Consider the following 23158-nt stretch of genomic DNA (forward strand, 5'->3'; position numbering starts at 1 on the left):
TGTCTCTTATTTGTAACTTTGACCCCCGCCGGGCCAATTCGAAACTAACAGCTGAAAACTGATTTTTGTCTCCTCACTCGCTGAGATCTCAGATCGACTACATTGGAAGCCTAAAAATGTCATAATGTAAAGTGTCATGAATTTGATATACATACACTGTTCTCTCCTTTTAACGTTCCCCATTTTGATATTTTCATGATTTCCTCGCAGTGGTATGAAAGCAATTTTATAGAATGTTCGAGTTAAATAAGCTTTTGATAAAGGATAACCGATACACCATACATGTAAATACAGTGATTGGCAGAATAATTCGTTGTTGCGGGGGCCTCCGTGGCCGAGTGGTTAATGTCGCTGACTTCAAATCACTTGCCCCTCATCGATGTGGGTTCGAGCCTCACTCGGGGCTTTGAATTCTTCATGTGAGGATGCCATCCAGCTGGCTTACGGAAGGTCGGTTGTTCTACCCAAGTGCCTGAACAGCAGCTGAAAACAAGTTTATCTATACCCATATTGTACGGCTTGTTAAACCTAGTTGATGAAATAATCACTGCTGTATAGAGAGAGAGAGAGAGAGAGGGAGTGGGCAAAACAATTAGGTGTTGACAGGTACATGGAATTTACACAATTTTATGAGAATTTATCAGTTGATTGACTGACCATGTTATACATGCAGTATTTTTAATGTTGTTTAGTGTCAATTGGTGGCTCGATATTTTTTAAAGGAAAGAGTTGTTTCTTGACTTGGTTGTTGGAGATTGGTAACGTACATTTTATTGTACGTAATTGTTGATTTGCTCGGCGAATATTTTGGTTGTTTGGTTGTTTAACTGTGGTTTTGTTTGAAGCTGATACTTTGGTTGTTGGCGGTTGAAATTGTGGGTTGTTTTGTGAATTTAGTTTATAATTTGGTTGGGTGTTTGAATTTATGTGGTGATGGGTTGTTTTGAGTTTTAGAGGTGTATAAATTGATTTTCTGCAGTTTGGTTGTGTATTGTTTCGAATGTATATTTTGCTCTAAGTTTTGCAGATTGATTGTTTGGTTTTGAATGGTTGTTGGTTAAAGGTTGTGCTGGCCGAGCATTAGTATCGAAATACTTGCGATATTTTGTATATCATATATACCTGCATATATGTGATAAAGCTTGACGAAAAGCGGTGCAAATTTAGTTATGTTTGTGGACATAATGTTTGTGGTGTGTGTTTGATCTAGGTGTAAATAGTACGTCACCATGCTTAAGTATATATTGTATACACAGTGAAAAATATACAAAATAGTACAAAAAATTACACACACAAAAATAAATTAGAAAACAATAAAAGTGCTAGTTTCCAAGATAAAGATTAGCCATAGTCAGGCGGTGCACATTACCTCCCTTACTGTTAGTAACGCCTCGCTTCGACCACCATCAAATCCTGACAGTGATATTACATGTGTTTAAGTGAATTATTGGAAAGTAAATGTGAAAATATTTGATATTTTCACAGAGAGATTCAATAGATACATTTTATTGGAAAAGGCATACATTTTCCCTGGAATATATAACAAGAAGAATGTTTGTTTGATCAAAAATGCTTTCACTCGTTTATACCATATCTGACATTTAAACTCGTGGCTACGCAATTCATGAAATTACTCGTTGAAAAATATTTTTGCGATATTCTATTGGAATATATTATTAACTACGTATTTTGTAAACCTGTGATAAATTGTAATAAATATTCTTGCATTCAAATAATCAGATTCTGTCAGTGAAAGCTTCTAACATAAAGCTTTTGTTATTTAACAGTATTATTTTTCAAAAATACATTGACGCAAAAATGTATGGTAAGTGCAGTTACAATACTTTTCGCACCAAATAATTCATAGTTAATTCAAAGACCTTTGGTGCAAAAGCTCTAGGAAGTGCACTTACAATAGTTTTCGCGCCAACAAATTTTGACAGGCAGTTACGTGTTTATTCTTTTTTAGCCAAAAAAGGTAGTTTTCATCAAAATACAGCTTCCAAATTTTTATGGATAATGAAAGTTGGTATTTATAACCTAAAAGTACCAAAAAGTGATTTTCGCCAAAAGTGTTAGTTACATGACTTTTTGCGCCAATGTGATGATATAGAATGTAACATATAATTTCAACTTCAAGACACAATATCATTACAAAAATTAATTACATGTAGTACCTGACGATTATCTGATGACAATTCATACATGACCTTTTATGGTAAAAACATTACGTACGTTGTAATTGTAACCATATAAAGTAATATGACTATTCAAACAATTTACAAAGTAACTTAAATGATTATAAAAAGAATTATTTGCCATATAACTGTTTGTATTTAGTAAGGTGTTAATTAAAGTTTGCATATGTATTTTAGCGTTAAATTTAGAAGTAATTAGACATGGAGGTAAACAATTGAATGAACTAGAAGGGGTATAAAGCTTGAATTATCTATAAAACGACCTTGATGTGATTGTGTATGTAATGTTGTAATGACATACATATTGAAAATCATCTTTGCGAATTTTGAAAGTACAAAATTGAGTAATGTGATTAGTGACCAAATCCTGTTCAATGAAAGGACTCAATCTTTAAATACTACAAAGTTCCTTATGTAAAACAGAAATATAGTTTAGGCGGCAAAAAGTGATGATATCATAGACCGCCTAATCTGCTGGAACAAAACACTGATCATTATGTACATTGCGACGCAATGCATAGCCTTTTAAAAACGATTCGGTTACATTCTATTTGAAATAAAAATCTGTGAATTAGTCGAATACTTGTACTTTTTTTTTCATCTAATTGGTCTTTCAATAATTTTTTTTTCGAGCACGGCAAATGTATTTACAAAACTGTTTTCAAAGGAAGGTGATATAATAAGTTTTCAAAGGTTAGTTATCCATTAACAAAACTACAGATAAAATAATAGCAAATATTAAGAACGAAAAGACAGACAGTCGAAATCGATTATGAGTCATGCATCGATCCATATTGTATCAGGTTATACATTTAAGGTATTTGAAACCAGTTTAGCAGTTATCAAACGAAATGTTGACACTATAGAGATAACCTAATATGTAACGCTTTAACGTCAATATGATACATAACTTCCTCCTTTCCAAAATGTTAACCGCTTGCCTAATATTACAGTTATATCTTTATAGTTCTCTCATTGTTTAAAAGATTGAAAAACTGAAATACTGCTTGAAAACAGCGCTAAACTAAAACATGTTTAAAAACACATCTTGATTCAAAGTCTTAGTTAAAGGTCATTGTATTTTAGAATTATGCTAAATGTTCCATTACTGTATCCCGCATTTGGTACGTCTTCTTATCCAGCAATTAGTGAGTGAGTGAGTGAGTGAGTGAGTCAGTCAGTCGGTCCGTCACTATACTTTCAAAACAGAAAAAGGTTCTATTTGATTCCTGTACTTTGTTTGCAATATGAGCCCGTCAAACTAAAGTGCATGTCGAAATAGCACATGAAGTATGTTTTTCATCTTGTCAATCTTTACCGGCTTGAATAAATCTCCAGAACTGCAATCGGACGTACATACCTATGCTTACACAAACACCTACGGGGATTGTTAGTTCAGGGTGTGCTATCAATCAAGTGACCATTTATATTGATAATGACAATTTCGTGATAGTTGTCATGTACAAAAATCTTCTGCTCATCTTCATTTTATGCGTAAAAAATGATTTTCAAATGATGCCTTTGTATTTCGTTTCCTGAATATGCCTTTCTGATCTATCAAATACCAAAATACGCGGTCGAAAACTCCACAACAAACGCTCAACTTGCTTCAACAAGATGTCATACCAGGACATGTGTTATTCACTGAAACATCTTTTTATAAAGATTACTTTCACTAAGTTAACAAACTGTATTGTCTTCTCGCAGGAGACAGCATTCAGGAAATCTTCGACTGTACAAACACTTGAAGAGGATGCAGTCAGTTTATGTTATAATATTTCAACTTACCAATAAACCTGTCATCCGTCATCTGGCAAAATGACAGCACGATTCTTCTGCATTTGACATCCTGCAACTACGAGAAAAGTAGCATTTTTTTTCACCGTCTGGCTTCTTCCTTTGAAGATGATGTCTATTTGATCTGCATACTTAAAGTCAGTCATTTATGTCAAGGAAACTGCAGTTTACTGATTTGGTACAATTATGGTATAAGTGTATCACAGCTTAAAAGAACTTACAGACTTCAGACTTCAGACTTTAATTTATCACTTTGTTATGTCACTAGTAGTTGGTAAAACTCAAAAGATAATAGGTAAGGGTAGATTTCCCGGAAGCACAGAGATATAATTACTAAGTTTTTACTTATCATACGCTTAATCAAATATTGTGCAACACTCGTTTGTATAGCTTATTTGACATTCTCGTGGACAGCTGTACAGAAGAGATCTAGTAACGGAGATGTGTATTTGTACCATACAAGCTGGACAGGTGAAGGGACGGGGCTAAAACAAATACGGGTTATATACTGGTCACACAATTAATTGGCCTATGATACAAGAAGGCACATTAGAAACAACAGTGATATAATGTATAAAATATTGTAATCATATGTTTTCGAAGCTAGCTCGTCCGTGACATTTCTGAATGACATGAAATCTAGCAAGTATTTTGCAAATATTTATCTGATTCTTTCATGTTCTAAGTGAATGTCATCTGTCTTGTATTCCTTGTTTTCAGAAAGTGTGAACTTTTATATACATGTAAGTTCGCTTCTCAACTTGTAATTAGGGAAACGATCACATGTTTGACTTTGTAGGAGTGGAATAAAGGCATTATATAACGTTGATGTCGTTTTAAGTATAGAAAGTCTATGAAGGTAAAGAAAGAAGAAATTGGATTTTATTAATGAAGTAAAGAAACTCATACTGAACAATAAGTTTAATGTAAAAATGAGTTGATTACAAGAACAAGTCAAAGCAAATGTGTACATACTACAAGCTATGTTCATATTATTGTAGGAGCTATGGAAGTCTTTATCCGGCACCAACTCATTGTTTGAACCATCCTAGCGGCCGTCTATAATACAAAAAAAAAAACAAAACAAAGACAAATATCAAACAGGGAATGCCACGCACCAAAAACGCAGCCTCCTCAAAACGAAACCCACAGCACGCACACGCGTGCACCACACACACACACACACACACACACACACACAAAGCCAACACATCAGGACAAAACGAACAAACAAAGGAACACAGTGGGGCACCGCCTTGGAACGGTCAGTGGCAAAAACACCACTGGGGAGCTTAAACCGGTTTATGGTGCCAACCTCACTCTTACTCCCACCATGTTCCAAAGACACGGGACAGTGTAAATAAAAGTAATCCCCTCCAGGTGAATCTCTTACACACGTAATGGAAACAAAAAGGCATGGCATGTAAAACACAAAAATGCTCGTGTATAAATATATAAAAAGCAAACCTTAAGAACCAAAAACGTATGTACTCAATGCCTTTTCAGAAGACAGAGCAACAAGAGAAACACCCTTAAGGGCCCGACGAAACAGGTCAGAAGACAAATATCAAAACAGTTCAGTCCTGGTAGGATTTATAAACTGCTTATCATAGAGTCCTTCCCCTCTTCCGTCAGACACAATCAAAGAGGGAAGTGTAGTGTCCAACTGTAAACGGGTTGAACACTAAACATGCAGTATGTCTTAAAACAGTTGGGTCGTAACCTCTTTTAATAAAACATTTGATAATTTTACCAAATACATTTCGAAAATTACCATGACCCAATATCTTACGAAGTTTGTAAACCACATCCCCATAAAAAACGGGTTTAGAAATACCTTCTCGCAGAAGTGTCTTTAAATTACTATTGAATTTTAAAACTAAATCAGAATTACGATAGTAAAATTTAGCAAAGTATTTACGCAATTTGTAATAACGGTAGCCTTGCTGAAGAAGTTTACTTGATATATATTGATTACGTTCTTTGAAATGCTTGACATGACTACACGCTCTGGCAAACCGAATTAATTGAGAAATATATACCCCATAAGATGTAGCCTGAGGTACATCCCCATCCAAATGGGGAAAATTTACAATACTAAAATTAAAATCATCCCTCTTGTCATAAATTTTGGTATGTATAATATTGTCATAAATAGAGAGATGTAAATCTAAAAATGAAGCTCAAATCATTGTAATTTTACGTATCCTTCCAAACAAGTAGTTATAGGATGGACTAAGGAAGGAAGAACAAACATATTACAATAGTTAATCGGAACAATATCAACAACTCGGTGTATTATTTACATGTTTATTTAAAACTCAAAAATGAATATTTACATATGAAACATAAAGGTTGAAACAGAGGGTTGTTAATTCACACAAAAAAGAAAGAAAAGTCCTAGTTGCTATCACTTTCTTGTATAAAATATCTATTTTGACGGGATTTACTGTATATAGCACAGTTAAAATTTACTTTTCTTCTGCATTCAAATCCAAATTGCCTTGTTCCATTTCTTGCTCCAAGTAGTATCTGCTTCATAACAATCTTTGTAGGTTGGTTGGCATATAAACATTACGGCAAAGGACAGATTACTGAGATACACTATACCATCTGTAGGTTCCCATAAATGTAATGTGCTATACACAAGAATGTATAGTTTACACATTGTGCTTCAATGACTATACATCACTAAATGTTCTTATATTTTTAAAAATGTCTCATTTTTTATGATTTACCTTCATAAAAGTAACTGAAACTGGAAGATATATATAAGTATAAATTATTCCACTATAGCCTATTACATATATTACAGAAATGAATAATATGACATTACACAAAAATATATTCGATATACATAGTAAAGTCCTAATTCATTTCCTACCAAAAACAAAACGAACAATTTACGGAAACGGCAGGATTACATAAACAAGAGGGTAATGATAACCCTGGATCGCTCACCAGATTAATATGAGCTACATGTTTCAAATGTCAAACTGATGCTAATATATCAAGAAATAGATCAGTAGGTCACATTTATTGTCACTGAAAGTCAAATATTAAGATCGGCATGCAAAACTGTACATGTCATCCAAAATTCAAAGCTGTATCTTAAACAAACAAGAGAGTATGTCAGTAGGTCACATTCATGGTCACTGAAAGTCAGTTTTAAGATCGGTGTGCTAACCTATATTTGTCATCCAATTTTCAAGGCTGTATCTTAAAAACAAGAAAATAGGTCAGTAGGTCAAGGTCACGGTCTAGTGATCCCTAATTGCTTGGGGTTATCAGGTACGTATAATTGAACTGTCTAGGAAATATGATCTGATAATTTTTGAAGTAATTTTCCTATACAACTCGTATAACAAGTGACCCCAGGACGGGGCCTCTTTTCACTCCAGGGGCATAATTTAAACAATCTAAGATTTCTGACAAGAAGATCTTTTGAAGTTTTTCCTTTCGGTTGCCATGGCCACCAGAGTTCTGCACGGAATTCAATTCTTTGAAAGATTTTGAAAGAGGGGCACCCAAAGATTATTCCTGTGCGGTTAGGTGTAATTCTGCCTTGTGGTTTTCTAGGAGAAGATTTTTTTAAAGAAAATGTTGACGGACGGACGACAGACGACGCACGACGGACATTTAGGGGTCACTAAAGCTCATCATGAAAAAAAAAGAAAGAAAAAAAGAAAGAAAGAAAGAAAGAAACAAACAAACAAATAATAATAAAAGACATTTGAATAATATAAAACAGACATTAGTTTGCAATTGGAATAAAAAATATTTAAAAAAGTTCGAGGCCTGAAAATCACGGACTGCAACTGTCGCTATGATGAAAGCAATTATTTGCTGCAATACTAAAAGATATGTAAATTGTCCAAGCCTTAAACATAGTAAAAGTTACAATGTGTGCGCTTTGTAATATAAACTCTGCAATTTTACAGTGCGAAAAGACATTTGCACGGGAAAGAGTTTAAAGCCCTGCTCCGCGGCTATTCAAATTCTAATGTATGTATGCAACCCATGATTACAATAGGTATCAGTTAACGGCCACGCACCACACTTCAGCACGCAAAACCCACTGGCACCAGACCAGAAAGAAAATGCCTCTGTACATGTTATACCCTACCCCTAGGTATTCTATAAGAACCATGGTCGTGAACGGGAAAATATACTAACCCATTTCAATCGCGCATTTCACAACTAAAACACGCAGTTCGGTAAATGTGTACTATGGATATTAAACACGCGATAATTTATCTTCCATTCTGTACCGGTCACATTTCTTCAATACTTCTTGTCTTAGTAAAACAACGCGTATTTTACAGTTTTTCAACGTTTCATAAAAAACTTGCTTGAACTTCCCTGGTGAAGTTCCACTCTAGATTACAAAACCATTCTGATTGGCTGATGTGAAAATGTATGTCAATCGTCATTTTACTACACGTATATGCTAAAATGTGTATATGCAGGATAAATGTGCAAAATGAATTAAATAAACAGAACAGATGTTTACCAATGTATGATTTCAAATTCAAAATCACATACAAGATGAATTTCATTCATCATTTCGAGTTTTATTGTATAACTGTGAATATTTTGCATTCTGTTTTTGTTTGTTTACATTTCGCCAAACATGTGCACACTGCTGTGACCTCTAGACCGGATGTTCATTAGGGGAGTTCACGCAAGTTTTTTCTGTAACGTTGACGAAAGCATAAAATATGTGGAGCATCTCTGCAACATGTAATATTGAGACAATGTGACTGGTGCACGATGGAAGATAAATCATCGCTTGTTCAATATACTAGGTACGCATTCACCGATCTGCGCGTTTTAAGTGAGCAATATACGATTGAAATGGGAAAGTATATTTTCCCGTTCATGACCATGGTTCTTATAGAATACCTAGGGGTAGGGTATAACATGTACAGAGGCATTTTCTTTCTGCTCTGGTGCCAGTGGCAAAACCACAGCTATTTTATATAGAATTATATATAAAATAGACTCTATTTTGACAGGCGTCACTTTTCATAATCAGGATTTTTACGCTTTTTCAGTGGCAATTTAAGGTTAAAAGGTAGGACTGGAGCAGGTCTTTAATGCAGTAAACAATGCCCTTAGTCTCAAAGTGAAGTCTATCGATTTACTCAATAATACAAGATAATGCAATCATTCAGTTAAAGTGAGGCGCAACACATGACCAGGTTTGGGACACAAAATAGTTCTAGTTTTATTCCTTAAGACATAATTTTGGACGATACAGTTTTTCTTTATGGCCGAGTGGTTAAGGTCGCTGACTTCAAATCACTTGCCCCTCATCGATGTTGGTTCGAGCCTCACTCGGGGCGTTGAATTCTTCATGTGAGGAAGCCACCAAGCTGGCTTACGGAAGGTCGGTGATTCTACCCAGGTGCCCGCTCGAGATGAAATAATGCATGGAGGGGCACCTGGGGTCTTCCTCCACCATCAAAGCTTGAAAGTCGCCATATGATCTAAAATGTGTCGGTGCGACGTTAAACCCAACCAAAAAAAAAAAAAAAATAAAAATAAAATATGTTAGCAAAAACCTTTTATCGTTATTAGCTAGTTGTACTGCCGACATGAGGTGTTTACTTTACTGAACACATTTATAATTTCTGATTAACTTTGCTGTTTAAAAAGTAGGTACCCATTACCTTAAATATGTCAAAGCAACGTATGTTTTACACATTATTAAGAGTGGCGGTACACTTGTATTTGAGCAAGGAGCTGTATATAGATATAATAAACAAAATAATCATTAAATGTTAAATGCTAAGTGTATATTTCTATTCTTGCAAACAGTGTATTTCTTTAACATACACGTGCTTTGCACTTTTCCTCTAATAAAAGTACTCTCACCTTACCAAATACCAGTAATTTCCTCTTCAGTGCTACTACAGTAAAGATCTTAGTTAAGTTTTATATTCATCTCACTGTGTATATTTTACATCCACTGATTTATCATCAATCTGGCAAGTGTACTAAAGCTATAATTAAACTATCTTATACTACAACAATTTGCTAGACTTACAAGACATTAACAAATTCTATCGGGACCTTGTCACCTGTTTGTGATATGATTCTATCACGGGTTCTATCAAACAAAACAACATTTCGGCATTTCAACTTGACTTCCATTTTATCTATCTTGACCGGCTTTGTGTGTGGCACAAGCTTGAATAAATCTTTAGAACTATAGTCGAACGTATACACTTCACCTGATTTACCTACGCAAGTACCTACGGCGATCTTCAGTTCAGGATGTCTTATAGTATCAATCAATTGGCCTTTTATATTGAGAATGACAATTCCTTTATAGTTGTCAGCTACAAAAATCTTCTTCTCATCTTCACTTTTTGCCAAAGAAAACGGTCTTCCAATTATGTCTCTGTCATTTATTTCTTGAATTTGCTTTCCTACCTTATCAAATACCAAAATACGCGGTGATCCGTCTCCTAGATCGAAGCCTCCACAACAAACGAACAACTTGCTTCCACAATATGTCATGCCATGACATCTGTCATTCACTGAAATATCCTTTTCCAGAATTCTTTTACTGCTTAAGTTAACAAACTGGATTTTCTTCTCGCAAGAGACAGCAATCAGATCTTCTTCAACTTGACAAACATCCCAAGGGGATTTAGACACTTCTATACTGTCTTTCATATGATAAGAGCTATCTAATACCTTCAACTTGTTATTCATAAAGTCTGTTGCAATAATCCTACCGTCGGTCATCTGGCAAAACCCTTTCACATGACTTGGATACTTATCACCCTCAGAAAAAAGAGGATCTTCTTCATCTTTAAAAACAGCAATACATCCATCCCGTTGAAGATAGTCAAACCTTGCGGCGACTGTCTCTTGCCCTGTACGCTGGTCTACTTCTTGTATCGTAGAGTTATACTTCTGAACTGCTATTTTCGCATCTTGTATGTTCAAGAAAAGCTGCATTTTGTTTTCATTGTCAGAATGTGTGTGAATTTCTAAAAAGGCTTTTGCTTCCTTTAATAGTTTTATGTCTTTGTTGATGGTGTCTATGTGACCTGCCTTTTTGTTGTCTGCCTTTTTGCGTAAACTGTCAACTGATTTGTTTAAAGAACGTGTCAAGTCTTTTACAACATTATCAAACTCAGACTTTAATATATCACTTTGTTTTTTCAGGCGAGTGATATCTTCAAGCCTCTTATTTTCTACACTCTCACACCACATTTTGATAGCGTTAGTTTTACTATCCAAACGTTTAAGTTCAGCATTGCAGTTTATTGCAGCCTTCGGTAAATACTCAAGAGTACACAATCTGAAATAATTTGCAAGCATTTAGTAACAGTAACAAATACTGATCGCACAATATTTACGATATTTTAAGAAGGAACAAGTTCGTAAATACTGTTACCTAGAAACAAATAGTGATATAAACTACCAAATTTCAAAGTCCCTCTAAATACGGACGTACTAAACACGTTAATCATCATGAAAGTACCAGTAACACTAGAGTATATTGAATTGGTTATAATTGATCTAGACAATACTAAGCGCATTAATTTTTATGAACAATTCATTTTTTGCGATATTGGGGCCAGATGATAATCAATCATTTACTCAGTTCAAGTCGTTGGGTTTCGTGTATTAATTTACGTTATATCTAAAGATCATTTTCTCAATCAGTGAAAGAATTGTTAAAACTCTTACTTATGAGTTGTAGTTTCGCAGCATTCTTTACAGAGAACGGCCTCGTGTTCAGCGCAATAAAGTTCTACAGAAGTACCACTATGAACTGCACAGTTTCTCCGCACAAATGTCGCTGGTATGTGACTTTCACCACGAATCTCCCCAATTGTTAACAACTTATGACGTCTCAATTCGCGCCATTCGCGCCAATCATTGTGTGTGCTCATACATGATGAGCAAAGATAATCATAGCACTCTTCACAAAACTTAACTGCTTCAGAATTCTTTCCATCCTTAACACATTTACTACAATGAAACTGAAAAGTCGTGTCAGATCCTTGTTCAAGTGAATTTCCACCAGACGCCATTTTAATGTCTAACAGGATGTTTATGCTTTCTTAACTACACTTAACTACGTCGAATGTCTCTTATAGCAATGAAACATAGTTATTTTCATGCTATGACGTACCCATCCAACAAGGTATATTAAGTAAAGCTACTCGTTCGCAGAATGAGCCGATATAAAAGTTAAGATTTCAAGGCATGCACGTGAACTAAACTAGTACCTCTTTGATTGGAAATGTTCATATTAGTAACAAGCGTCTACAGAAAATTGTTCTGAGGGTAGCGGAAATTATCGGCAATTTCCGTTCTATTACGTTTTCTCCGTATTCGATTTCGGCATTCTCCGGTAGTTATAAAAAGTAGTTTTCTGTTATGACCGAAAGATGCCGAAACATCATACGTAATCCCACGGAAATTTCCGATTGTCATTACTGGTCCAATACCTTAAGATAATCGTGTCGGAGATTTTTTGAAAAAGGGATTATCTTTTTCGTATGGTTAAAGGGGTGTAAACCTCTGTAAACAGACAGGCACCAAATTAATTTGAAAACAGATATCAAACTTTTGTGACACGGTTTCCTCAAGCAAAGAGCGCAGTATAAAAAGCAGAAAACTTTTGCGTGAAAGCGGTTACCCCTATTTGTAAGTTGTGATGGGTAAAACATTCCACATCCTTTAGTACTTACATCTGTTTGTAGTTATATGGAATATGATTACTTCAGGCTTATCTGTTTAGAGATTTGTAAGATTTGTCCAAAAACGTATAGTCTAAATATAAACAAAATATGCAAACCACTGGGAATAAAATGCCATAAAGCATGCTACGCCAACTTGTTACTTTTGTAAATTCATTAAATAAAAGAATATATAAACACGTCGCTTTAAAAATGATTATATTAAATGCAAATATATATTTGCTGAATATTTGCAGTTGCAAAAGGCGAACAAATGTAAGATGACAGCTGATATAGAAATAACGACAAAAGGTATACAAAAAGTAATTACAATCGATTCAACTATTCTAAGTTGTCTTTATTACAAATAATGAAGCGTTTCAGTCGTAATATAATATTCAATTTAGGCAGAATAAAATCAAAAGAGCTAGAAAATATACCGACATGATTGTATTTCGTTCTGAATAGCACAGGTACTTTGGATTAGATTTTTTTCTCTCCCATGGATTTTAAAATGTTTAATCTTTAGGATACTGCATAGATTATTTACGATAACAAGATTCAAATGACAACAATACACAAGGACAAATAGGTACAGCCACGTCTTAAAATAACGAAGTTCATTTAAAGTGCTAAATTTTGTGCACGTCAGTAACAAATAAAATGTCATACTCGTGACACTTCTTCCAATCAATGTAAATGCAGTTAAAATAATATTTGAAACTAACTTTGATAGGTCTGACAATATATTTTGAAAATTTGTCACTTTAGACCATTATCTTATTTCATCAAATTTAAATGTAAAGAAATTTTGATGTAAAAAATGTATGAACTCTACAATCAAACCCCATTCAAAATTATTTTTGGCGATAAATTAAAACTAATCATGACATTTTGAATATTGAAAGAAATTACTATTACCGCCCTCGGAGTTCGTTACAATGGTGTACAACATTCATTCTCTATTTAAAGAGGAATCAGGGAAAAATATTGTTACAGAAATTATTCATCAAACATTTCATAACCGATTTGAAAAACAATAGCATCTCAATGAACTTGCTTTATCACCTTCACAAGAAACTTCACGTATCAACACATTTTTGTTGAGTGACATAATGCTATGTAAATTGGGAGTTTAAACAACAGGTGTCATTGGAGACAGAGCGCTCCGCTCTTTCAATGCTGGCTTGAGCTGTCACTAACCTTAGTGATTCCAATGAAGACGAATATAATGGACAATAGTTTAAGTGTGTGTCAAATGTATGTAGTAATAACATAGATAAAAGTAAAGTGTATAAAATATTTACTTCGTACGAAAGGGACATAATTCATGGAAAATTTCTGGTAAAGTAATGCACCATGTTTCTTATTATGAATCTAATTATGTGGAACATCTATTTCAAGTTTAATAAAATCTGTAAAAAGATCCCTCGGACGCATAGAATGCAACCAAAAAAAAAAAAAGAAGAAGAATAATAGTAGACTCGGTTTGATTGAGTCTGTTCATGAGAGGTAATAAACTGTGCAACAGCTCTCACGCCCCCTGGCACCGGCTTAAGCGGAACTCTACAACACATCTACTGAATGGACTCCATGATCCTAAGAAATTATAACAACACTGAACTGAAATCTGATGTAGTAGTAACAGAGACATAGTAAAAGTGCATCACAACCTGAACCTGATAATCTAAGAAAAAAGGGTACATGATTTATGAAATATCTGTGTCAGAGTTATGAACCTTTTGTCATATGATACGACCAATGATGTGAAAAACTATATGAGCCGTACCATGAGAAAACCAACATAGTGGGTTTGCGACCAGCATGGATCCAGACCAGCCTGCGCATCCGCGCAGTCTGGTCAGGATCCATGCTGTCCGCTATCAAAGCCTGTTGCGATTAGAGAAACTGTTAGCGAACAGCATGGATCCTGACCAGAGTGCGCGGATGCGCAGGCTGGTCTGGATCCATGCTGGTCGCAAACCTACTATGTTGGTTTTCTCATGGCGCGGCTCATATTAAGTTTCAATTCATTAAGTAATAACAGAGAGTGTTTCTTTGAAATTGCGTACTCGTGCGGTTATATGTGCGAGCGTGCGTGCTTGCGTACGTGTGTGCGTGTGTGTGCGTGTGTGTTGCCCACCCTTTAATTACTCCTTTCCCATTTTTTATTTTGCATATAATTAATATGTACTTGTTGCTGGATTTTTTAAGCAACCCATATGTATACTTCTCGTTGCGCGAGCCTACTTTGCGATACATGGCTCTATGGCAGAGATCTATGCTTCCGGGAAATATACCCTTACCTTTTATTTTTATGATCCTTGTGTCATATGATGTGGGTGATGGTTCGGGACAAAGATCTTAAAGGGAAAGGCAACGTTGTTTTTGCGTTAATTTCTTTAGATGGGATTTCTTAAATCATTTAAAAAAAATGAAAGAATTTTCAAAATCGGAGTAAAAATGAGAAAGTTATGAGCATTTAAATATTTGGTCAATTTGGCGGCCATTTTGTTTCCATGGCAACAAGAAAACAAAATGGCGGATTTATTAAATTTTTAGATACACATTTAAACTGTATTTACTTATTTCTGTAAAATAATTTTCTACCTTTTCCATCTATAATGAAAGAAAATATCATGTTTTACACCATACATGCAAGAAACATATGAAAATTAATCTATTTGAAAGATTTTGCTAAATAAAAATTTAACAGTGTGTAAATGACGTCATAAACACACTAAAATTGCCGCCTCCATGATCAGCCATTTTCTTAAATTTCAAACTGCCATATCGTATTCAATGTTGGTCCGATTTAAAAAAAATATTTCAGGTTTATGAAAGGCTCGAGGAAGGCTTTCATACAGAATTAACTTATTTCCTTACCCTTTAAGTTTGAATCGAATCCATTCGGTAAAAGCAGAGATATAGTGAAAATGCGTCAAAATTAACTTAAAATCTAAGTAAAAACGGGGCATAGTAAGTTAAAATATGGTGTTATGTTCCTTGTGTCATACGATGTAATGGGTGCTGATGTCGTAAAACAATTTTTAGTTTGAATGAAATCAATTTAGTAATAACTGAGTGAAATTGCACCAAAAATTAAATCTGGAATTCTAAGCAAAAGTGGATTATTCATGTAATATTGGTGCAATAAGTATGGCACTTCTGCCATATAATGAGAGGGATGGTTAGGAACAACTATTTTAAGCTTGACGCAAATCTATCGAGTAATTACAAAGATAAGGAGAAAGTGCATCAAAACGTTAACCAAGTTGCGGACGCAAAAAAAACGCCGTTGCAGACGCTGACGCAGTCGCCGACATCGGTTCGAGCTTTCCATATGATGATGATGATGATAAAAAACATAATGATAATAATAATAATAATAATAATAATAATAATAATAATAATGATAAAATCTTTATTTAATGAAGGTAACATACAAAGTGTACATAACATGAAAATGAAACGTATACACACATTGACGATTTCACAAATCATAAAACATTGAAATTGAAATAAAATCTTCCCATTTATCCATCCAACAGACACTCACATGATTATATGAAAGAGATTAAACAAACAAACAAACAAACAAACAAAAAAGAATAAGAAAAATAAATGGCATCATGTAGCTCGTATAGCCGAGCTAAAATGATATAATGAACACCGTGACATTTATTGCTATTGAACCATTTTAATAGAAATAAACATACGGAGTACTTCGACGTGTAGACCGGAATCAGAAAATTTATTTACTACAGTTTCATTATCAACAATATTTATTTACACAATATTTATTTATATGACAGAATCATATAAATAATAACCTTTTTAGAATTAATATATAAGTTGCACTTCTGTAAGTAAAAACAGACAGAATCGGCAATTCATTGAAAGGCAACAATAGTCTATGACAAATTCAGGTATGTCAGCTTCAGTCAGTTTGTCACTGGTGATGTTCTAGGAGAAATAAATGTTTAACTACGTGTACTGGGTGGTACAAAGCTAGTTCGTATTTGACTTATATCAACTTGGCCAAACCGAAACCATTTCTTTTTTTGTCGATCTATTATGTTCTATAAAGGTTTTCTTCAAATCTTGGAAAAAGAGACAACAAAATTTGACAGACATCGACGGATAACTTTTGTCACCAGCATCCCGTCGGATGCAGTTGTCACGTTACTGCAATATGATATTTCGAGTTGAAATGTATTTTAAAGACGTCATTACATGCAGCTTTTTATCATGTCTCAACCAGATTCAAATATTGTATAATGATTTTTGCACCGGATTAATCATCAGTTTGTTTTATTTAGTTTTCATTATAAATTGTACATGGTTATATGTTTCATGAGTAATCTGTTTCACCCAGATGTCACACTCTGGGTTAAAAGCTAAGTTCGAAGACCTGTTTCTATTTTAATAATGTCGACAACTTAACAGTAAAGGGGGGGGGGGGGGGTCCCAGTTAGGTGTCTGCGCAAAATGTTTTTTTGATTTTATTTATACTTTGTGGTAATATACCTACATGTATTAAGTTTCATTAACAAGTGTTACTGTTACCAGTTTTGACTTACTTTTATAGATATTCACATTTAAAGTGGGTGGGGTAATCTGACATGTGACCAGCCAGGAACACAATTTCTGTTATTTTTTTAAAAATGGTTCTAACTTTTTACCTGAAACTTTCATGATAAAATAACTATGCAAAGGACATTCACACAACATGTTGCATTTTAAATTGTACTGAATACTTTTTTCAGCACAGAGCCACGAAGTGGTCAAATCAAATTTACTGATTTTCAATGAACGAACTTCACCAAAAAGCTAAAATATTTTTTATTAGTTGAGATATTAAGGTGTTATTTTCAGCAGATTTTGTAAACTAAATAAACATAAAAATGACAGTATATCAGTATATTCTGATTAATATTGGAAGAGTGGTACACTCTCAAACTGGGTAAAAGTGGGTGGGGTAAATAAATATTCGAAGCAACACTACAAAAATTGTGCAGTTGTTACGAAATGGCCTCAGATTGTCTATTACTATCCTAATTGTACCCCCATGAGTGGTGGGGGCATAAAGATTTGCTCTTGTCCGTGCGTCCGTCCGTCCGTGCGTCCGTCCAAAGTTCGTGACGCGCCTAGCTCAAAAAGTATTCGATATAAATTGATGAAACCTTGCATGAGTCTATATAATGATATGAACTTGCACACCTCCTATTTTTCGTCTGGCTCCGCGCCCTGTTTCTAGAGTTATGGCCCCTGAAATAGTCAAAAATGCACATTTTCACCTTGTGACACGCCTAGCACAAAAAGTATTTGATATAAATTGATGAGTGTTTATTATGATATGAACTTGCGCACCTACTATTTTTTATCTTGGTCTGCCCCCTATTTCTAGAGTTATGGCCCCTGATATAGTAAGAAAATGCACATTTTTACCTAATTATGTGCCTTACTCAGAAGTATTCTCGGTGCCTTACTCAGAAGTATTTAAATGTAAATTCATGAAACCTTGCTTGAGTCTTTATCATATTGTGACCTTTGCACACATGGCATTCTTCTTGAGAATTTTAGCATTCATTACAGAGTTATGGCCCTTGAAATAGCCAAAATAGTGGATTTTTTGTTTGTGATGCTCATAGCTCAAAAAGTATATGGTATAGAATAATGAATCCTTTTCATATTTGTTTGAGGCTATACCCCATTTAGACTGCAAACATTTGAATTATTTCCCCTTATTTGTGACAAATGTACCAGTCCGGGAATTGGGGCACACCATGTGTCCTACAGACACATTCTAGTTTTATTAAATACAGACTTGGTTGATAAATTTTAACAAAAAAAATTCTCTTTAATAAGACTTTATACATGTGTGCCATGGAAAAATCAATGCAGAAAATTTATTGTTAATTTGAACAACAGCTTTCCCCAAAATATACTGCCTCAGGCAAAACCTTTTGTTAAATACTTTGAGCTTTCAGGGTTAATTTGGTTTGTCTACATGTCATGTTCAAGGTCCCTGCTTTTTCCATGACACACATGTATAAAGTGGGATTTTTTTTGTTAATTTATCAATCAATGTTGTATTTAATAAAATTAAGATAGTAATAGACAATCTGAGGCCATTTCGCAACAACTGCACAATTTTTGTAGTGTTGCTTCGAATATTTATTTACCCCACCCACTTTTACCCAGTTTGAGAGTGTACCACTCTTCCAATATTAATCAGAGTGTACTGATATACTGTCATTTTAATGTTTATTTAGTTTACAATATCTGCTGAAAATAACACCTTAATATCTCAACTAATAAAAAATGTTTTAGCTTTTTGGTGAAGTTCGTTCATTGAAAATCAGTAAATTTGATTTGACCACTTCGTGGCTCTGTGCTGAAAAAAGTATTCAGTACAATTTAAAATGCAACATGTTGTGTGAATGTCCTTTGCATAGTTATTTTATCATGAAAGTTTCAGGTAAAAAGTTAGAACCATTTTTAAAAAAATAACAGAAATTGTGTTCCTGGCTGGTCATATGTCAGATTACCCCACCCACTTTAAATGTGAATATCTATAAAAGTAAGTCAAAACTGGTAACAGTAACACTTGTTAATGAAACTTAATACATGTAGGTATATTACCACAAAGTATAAATAAAATCAAAAAACATTTTGCGCAGACACCTAACTGGGACCCCCCCTTTCAGTTCGTGATCTTGTTTCTGCAGAATCTCCATCAGGTTTCTATTGTATATAATGATCCTTATGGTATCAATACAAACTCTATCGCCTCTGTATCGCCTCTGTATCGCAATCTGTCTGTGATATAAGTCTGTTGCGCGTTCTATCAAACAGTAGAGCGTTGCCGCATTCCAATTTGAGTTTCATTTTTTCTATTTTGAAAACATTTCCATTCGGTGTTAGTTTAAACAAACTACCTCCAGAACGGTACCCGCATGTATATACTGCTCCTGCATTGCCTACACAAATCCTGAATGGGATTTGTAATTCTGAATGAGTTACGGTATCTATGAAATGACCAATTCTACTGAGAATAAAAATTCCTTTATAATTGTCAGCTACAAAGATCATTTGCTCGTCTTCGCTCTTAACTATAGAAAGCGGTCTGCCCATAAAATCCTTGTCTTTGATTTCTTGAAGTTGCTTCCCAGATTTATTAATTATTAAAATGCATGGAGGACCATCTTCTAATGCAAAACCTCCGCAACAAACAAAAAAGTTTCCTCCACAGTAAGTTATTGCTCGGCATTTGCCGTTAACAGAGAGTTTTTGCTTAAGGTTCATTTTTCCGCGCACGTTCACGAACTGGATCAGCTGGTCACAAGCAACGGCCACCAAATTATCTTCGACCTCACAAACATCACACGGTTCAGATGCTGGTACTTTTATATAATCAACCACTTTATCATAAGTGCTGTTTAGTGCTTTTATCTTTTCATTCTCCATATCTACAGCAAGGATACTACCGTCTTTCAATTGGCAAAAACCAGTTATCAGACTTGCATACTTATCACCGTTTGAATAAAGTGGATGTTCCTGTTCTAGTAATGTTCCTATATTGTCTTCATTTTTAAGTCGCTTTTGTGTTCTTAGGTTAAACTGGATGCCTATTGCCACCTTGCCCATTCTTCGATCAATTTGTCTTATCACGTCATCATACTTTTGCAGGGCAGATTTTGCTTCATGCATTTCCAGTAATAGCTGCATATCGTTTTCACTATCATAATGCAAATGATCTAAAACAGATTTTGCTTCCCTTGTCACTATTATATCTTTATTTATAGTGTCTCTGTGAGTGGCGTCCGTATTATCAATCTTCTGGTGCAGTCTGTTAGCCGATTCCGTTAAAGAATTGAGTAAGTCTTTTGTAAGATCAGTAAGCTCTGACTTTACTTTCCTGCTTTGTGTAGTAAGTTGAGATAAATCTGTAAGCCTAGTATTCTCTACTTTCACACACAACGTTTTCAGGGTCTTTGTTTTACCTTTTAGATCTTTAAGCTCGGCACTACGTTTCATTGCAAAAATCGGTAAATACTCAGGAGAGCACGATCTGAAATAAAATGTTGCAAACGATGATCATTCATATTTTTATATTCAATATCATTAATATACAGTGCTATAAACTCGACCAAAAGTATTGAATTAATCTGCAATGCCAGGTTGTCGATCATTTATTTCCGCTCCAGAGTCGTTCAGTTCTGTCAACATCTAAGCCCTATTCCGTTCAAGCATCTTGGACAAAATTTAAGATCTTAAAGACGCGGTAAACGTAAGTACTCCTCAAGTAAATTAGACATTGGTTTAGTTCTTTTCGACCTATTATATTTCAAGAAAATATTCATTTTGTGTCAATATATATATATATATTAGGGATGGGAACGAATATTCGAATATTCGAAAATCGGTCGAATATTCGAATATGAAAATCAAATTCGAATATTCGTAAATTATTGTTTTGTTTTGTTTTTAAAATAAGTATCATTGATCTTGTGCAATATGAGCTTGCTAATTCTACAGAATAAAACCATGTCATGTTTGTTTATCGCGTATCAAAAGATGTCCAATTAATAAGAAAATAGCAATGCATACTTGGCAGGGGCCCTCGTTACGGATAGACAGTTTGCAACAGGCGTCAATGTGTCAGATGCATGTCAAAAGATGTCCAATTAACAAGAAAATTGCAATGCAAAATTACCTGTGGTCATCGCTACGGATTCACAGTTTGTATTAGGCGTAAATGTGATATCTTTTTATCTTTTGTTCATTTTTATTGGCGCCTGTTTTATGTAACAAGTTGTAGAAATTTTTTTCGAAAACAATACCAAACTTGTAGATATTGTCGATCTTTTCACAATATTTTGTACGACGTTTCAGACCATCCGCAGAATCGGTTTTCATCCGCAATCGGCCGTATTCGAATTAAATTTTGAAGTACTTTATAATAAAATCAAGAAACAACATATGATTGATGCATAAGTTCATGTTGAAGGAGGTTTAAGTCTGCCTTACTAGCTTTTTACACGACAATTTTTACACGCCGATTGAAAATTTTCAACAATATAACAGTTTACACTTGTTTTCATATCAATTTATATTAATAGCATGAACACAGCAACAATTCCAAAATGACCAGAAGAAACCTTTTTCTCAGTTTAGCGAAAACTTTATTAAGACATTACATGTAAGCAGCAAATTTGGATCATCATTACAGACAATCGTGTCATGATCAGCACCAAACACTTCTTCTAGTGAACTGACATGAACCTCACAGTTTAAGAATGTCGGCGGTACAGATTAACCCAAAACGGCAGATCCATTCTGTTCGATCCTTGGAGGATCTCTAAAACAAGTACCAAAACCTCCGACCTGAAATCTGAATCAAGCCAATTTCCATCCGTCTCCGAGGATTTATACAAACTTGCTAGAAGTAACTCGATCCATTTATAGTGTTTCTCCTTTGTTTTCCTTATCTTTGAGTGACTCACAGGCGGGCTTATTACTTATAGCATTTTTTATATCTAGTTTTCACTGTTTTTTTAACTTAAATATCGGTTAAACAGTGTTATCAATTTATTGTGGAAATATACTTTTACTTCAGATATTACATTTGTATTTTGTGATTCCTATATATTTACCACAGAAATCATTTTTTTTTCTTTTTAAGCCAGGAAACCGGGAAAAATTAGTGACATTTGTTTAAATGAAGATTACCGAATCAAGTATAAATCAGTCCAATGAGATAACAAGTCAAATGGTTTATCGCGGCCAGAAATTTGTACAAACCGGACAGAAGTTGCGAAATTGTCATTTGTGCAGGAAAGAAGCGTTTACCATAATGTCCAGTACTGGACAGGTATAGTGACCATGCACGGACACAGCCAATTTTCTCAGAGGGGGTCCGATCCCCTGTCCCCCACCCTGGAAATTTTGAAATTTAGCACTTCATTTTTTTGCATTCTGGGACAGTTTTATGGACTAACCTGTTAAATTTGGGAAAATGATAAAATCAAGCTGTCTTGAAGGTAAAATTCTTAGTTTCTTTTAGATAAATAATATGAATTATGTCGGGGTCGTATGTAGCAGCAGCCGCATATACTTTACATGCAGTCCTAATGTTGCCTTTTTCGAAAAACAGTTCCTTTCCTCCTTGTCTTCTTTCCTTTTTTAAAGATTTTCCAGACGGGGTCCGGACCCCCGGTCCCCCACCCCCCCCCACACTCTGGATCCGCGTATGGTGACATATCATGCTTTCTGCTTATGCAGGTAAACTTGTGTTTAGTTAAATTTCAACAGAGCACAATTGTCTGAACAGTGTACAAACTCATTACTGTTTTTTCAGGCAAGGGTGGAAAAAACGTGGTAGACAATGAAAGCAGTAACATTTTTATTAAAAAAAAACAACAATGAGACAAACATTTCCAACAT

At 34.6% G+C, this 23158-nt stretch overlaps 1 protein-coding gene across 1 annotated transcript; it reads right to left on the reverse strand.

Annotated features, from left to right (window-relative positions):
* Positions 1 to 10043: 10043 nt before the first annotated feature.
* Positions 10044 to 12055, reverse strand: LOC123539042 (uncharacterized). The gene is made up of 2 exons (XM_045323512.2): positions 11709 to 12055; positions 10044 to 11316 (listed from the first exon to the last, which is right to left on the reverse strand). Exons 1-2 carry the CDS (start codon positions 12053 to 12055, stop codon positions 10044 to 10046), a joined length of 1620 nt encoding a protein of 539 aa, XP_045179447.2.
* Positions 12056 to 23158: the final 11103 nt, after the last annotated feature.

The sequence above is a fragment of the Mercenaria mercenaria genome, chromosome 18, assembly GCF_021730395.1.
Source record: "Mercenaria mercenaria strain notata chromosome 18, MADL_Memer_1, whole genome shotgun sequence".
Taxonomy (NCBI): Eukaryota; Metazoa; Mollusca; class Bivalvia; order Venerida; family Veneridae; genus Mercenaria; species Mercenaria mercenaria.

Coding starts and splice junctions, on each gene's coding strand:
- LOC123539042 (XM_045323512.2), bottom strand. CDS start 12,055: ATGGCGTCTGGTGGAAATTCACTTGAACAAGGATCTGACACGACTTTT. Junction 11,317..11,708: donor TGCGAAACTACAACTCATAA/GTAAGAGTTTTA, acceptor AAATTATTTCAG/ATTGTGTACTCTTGAGTATT.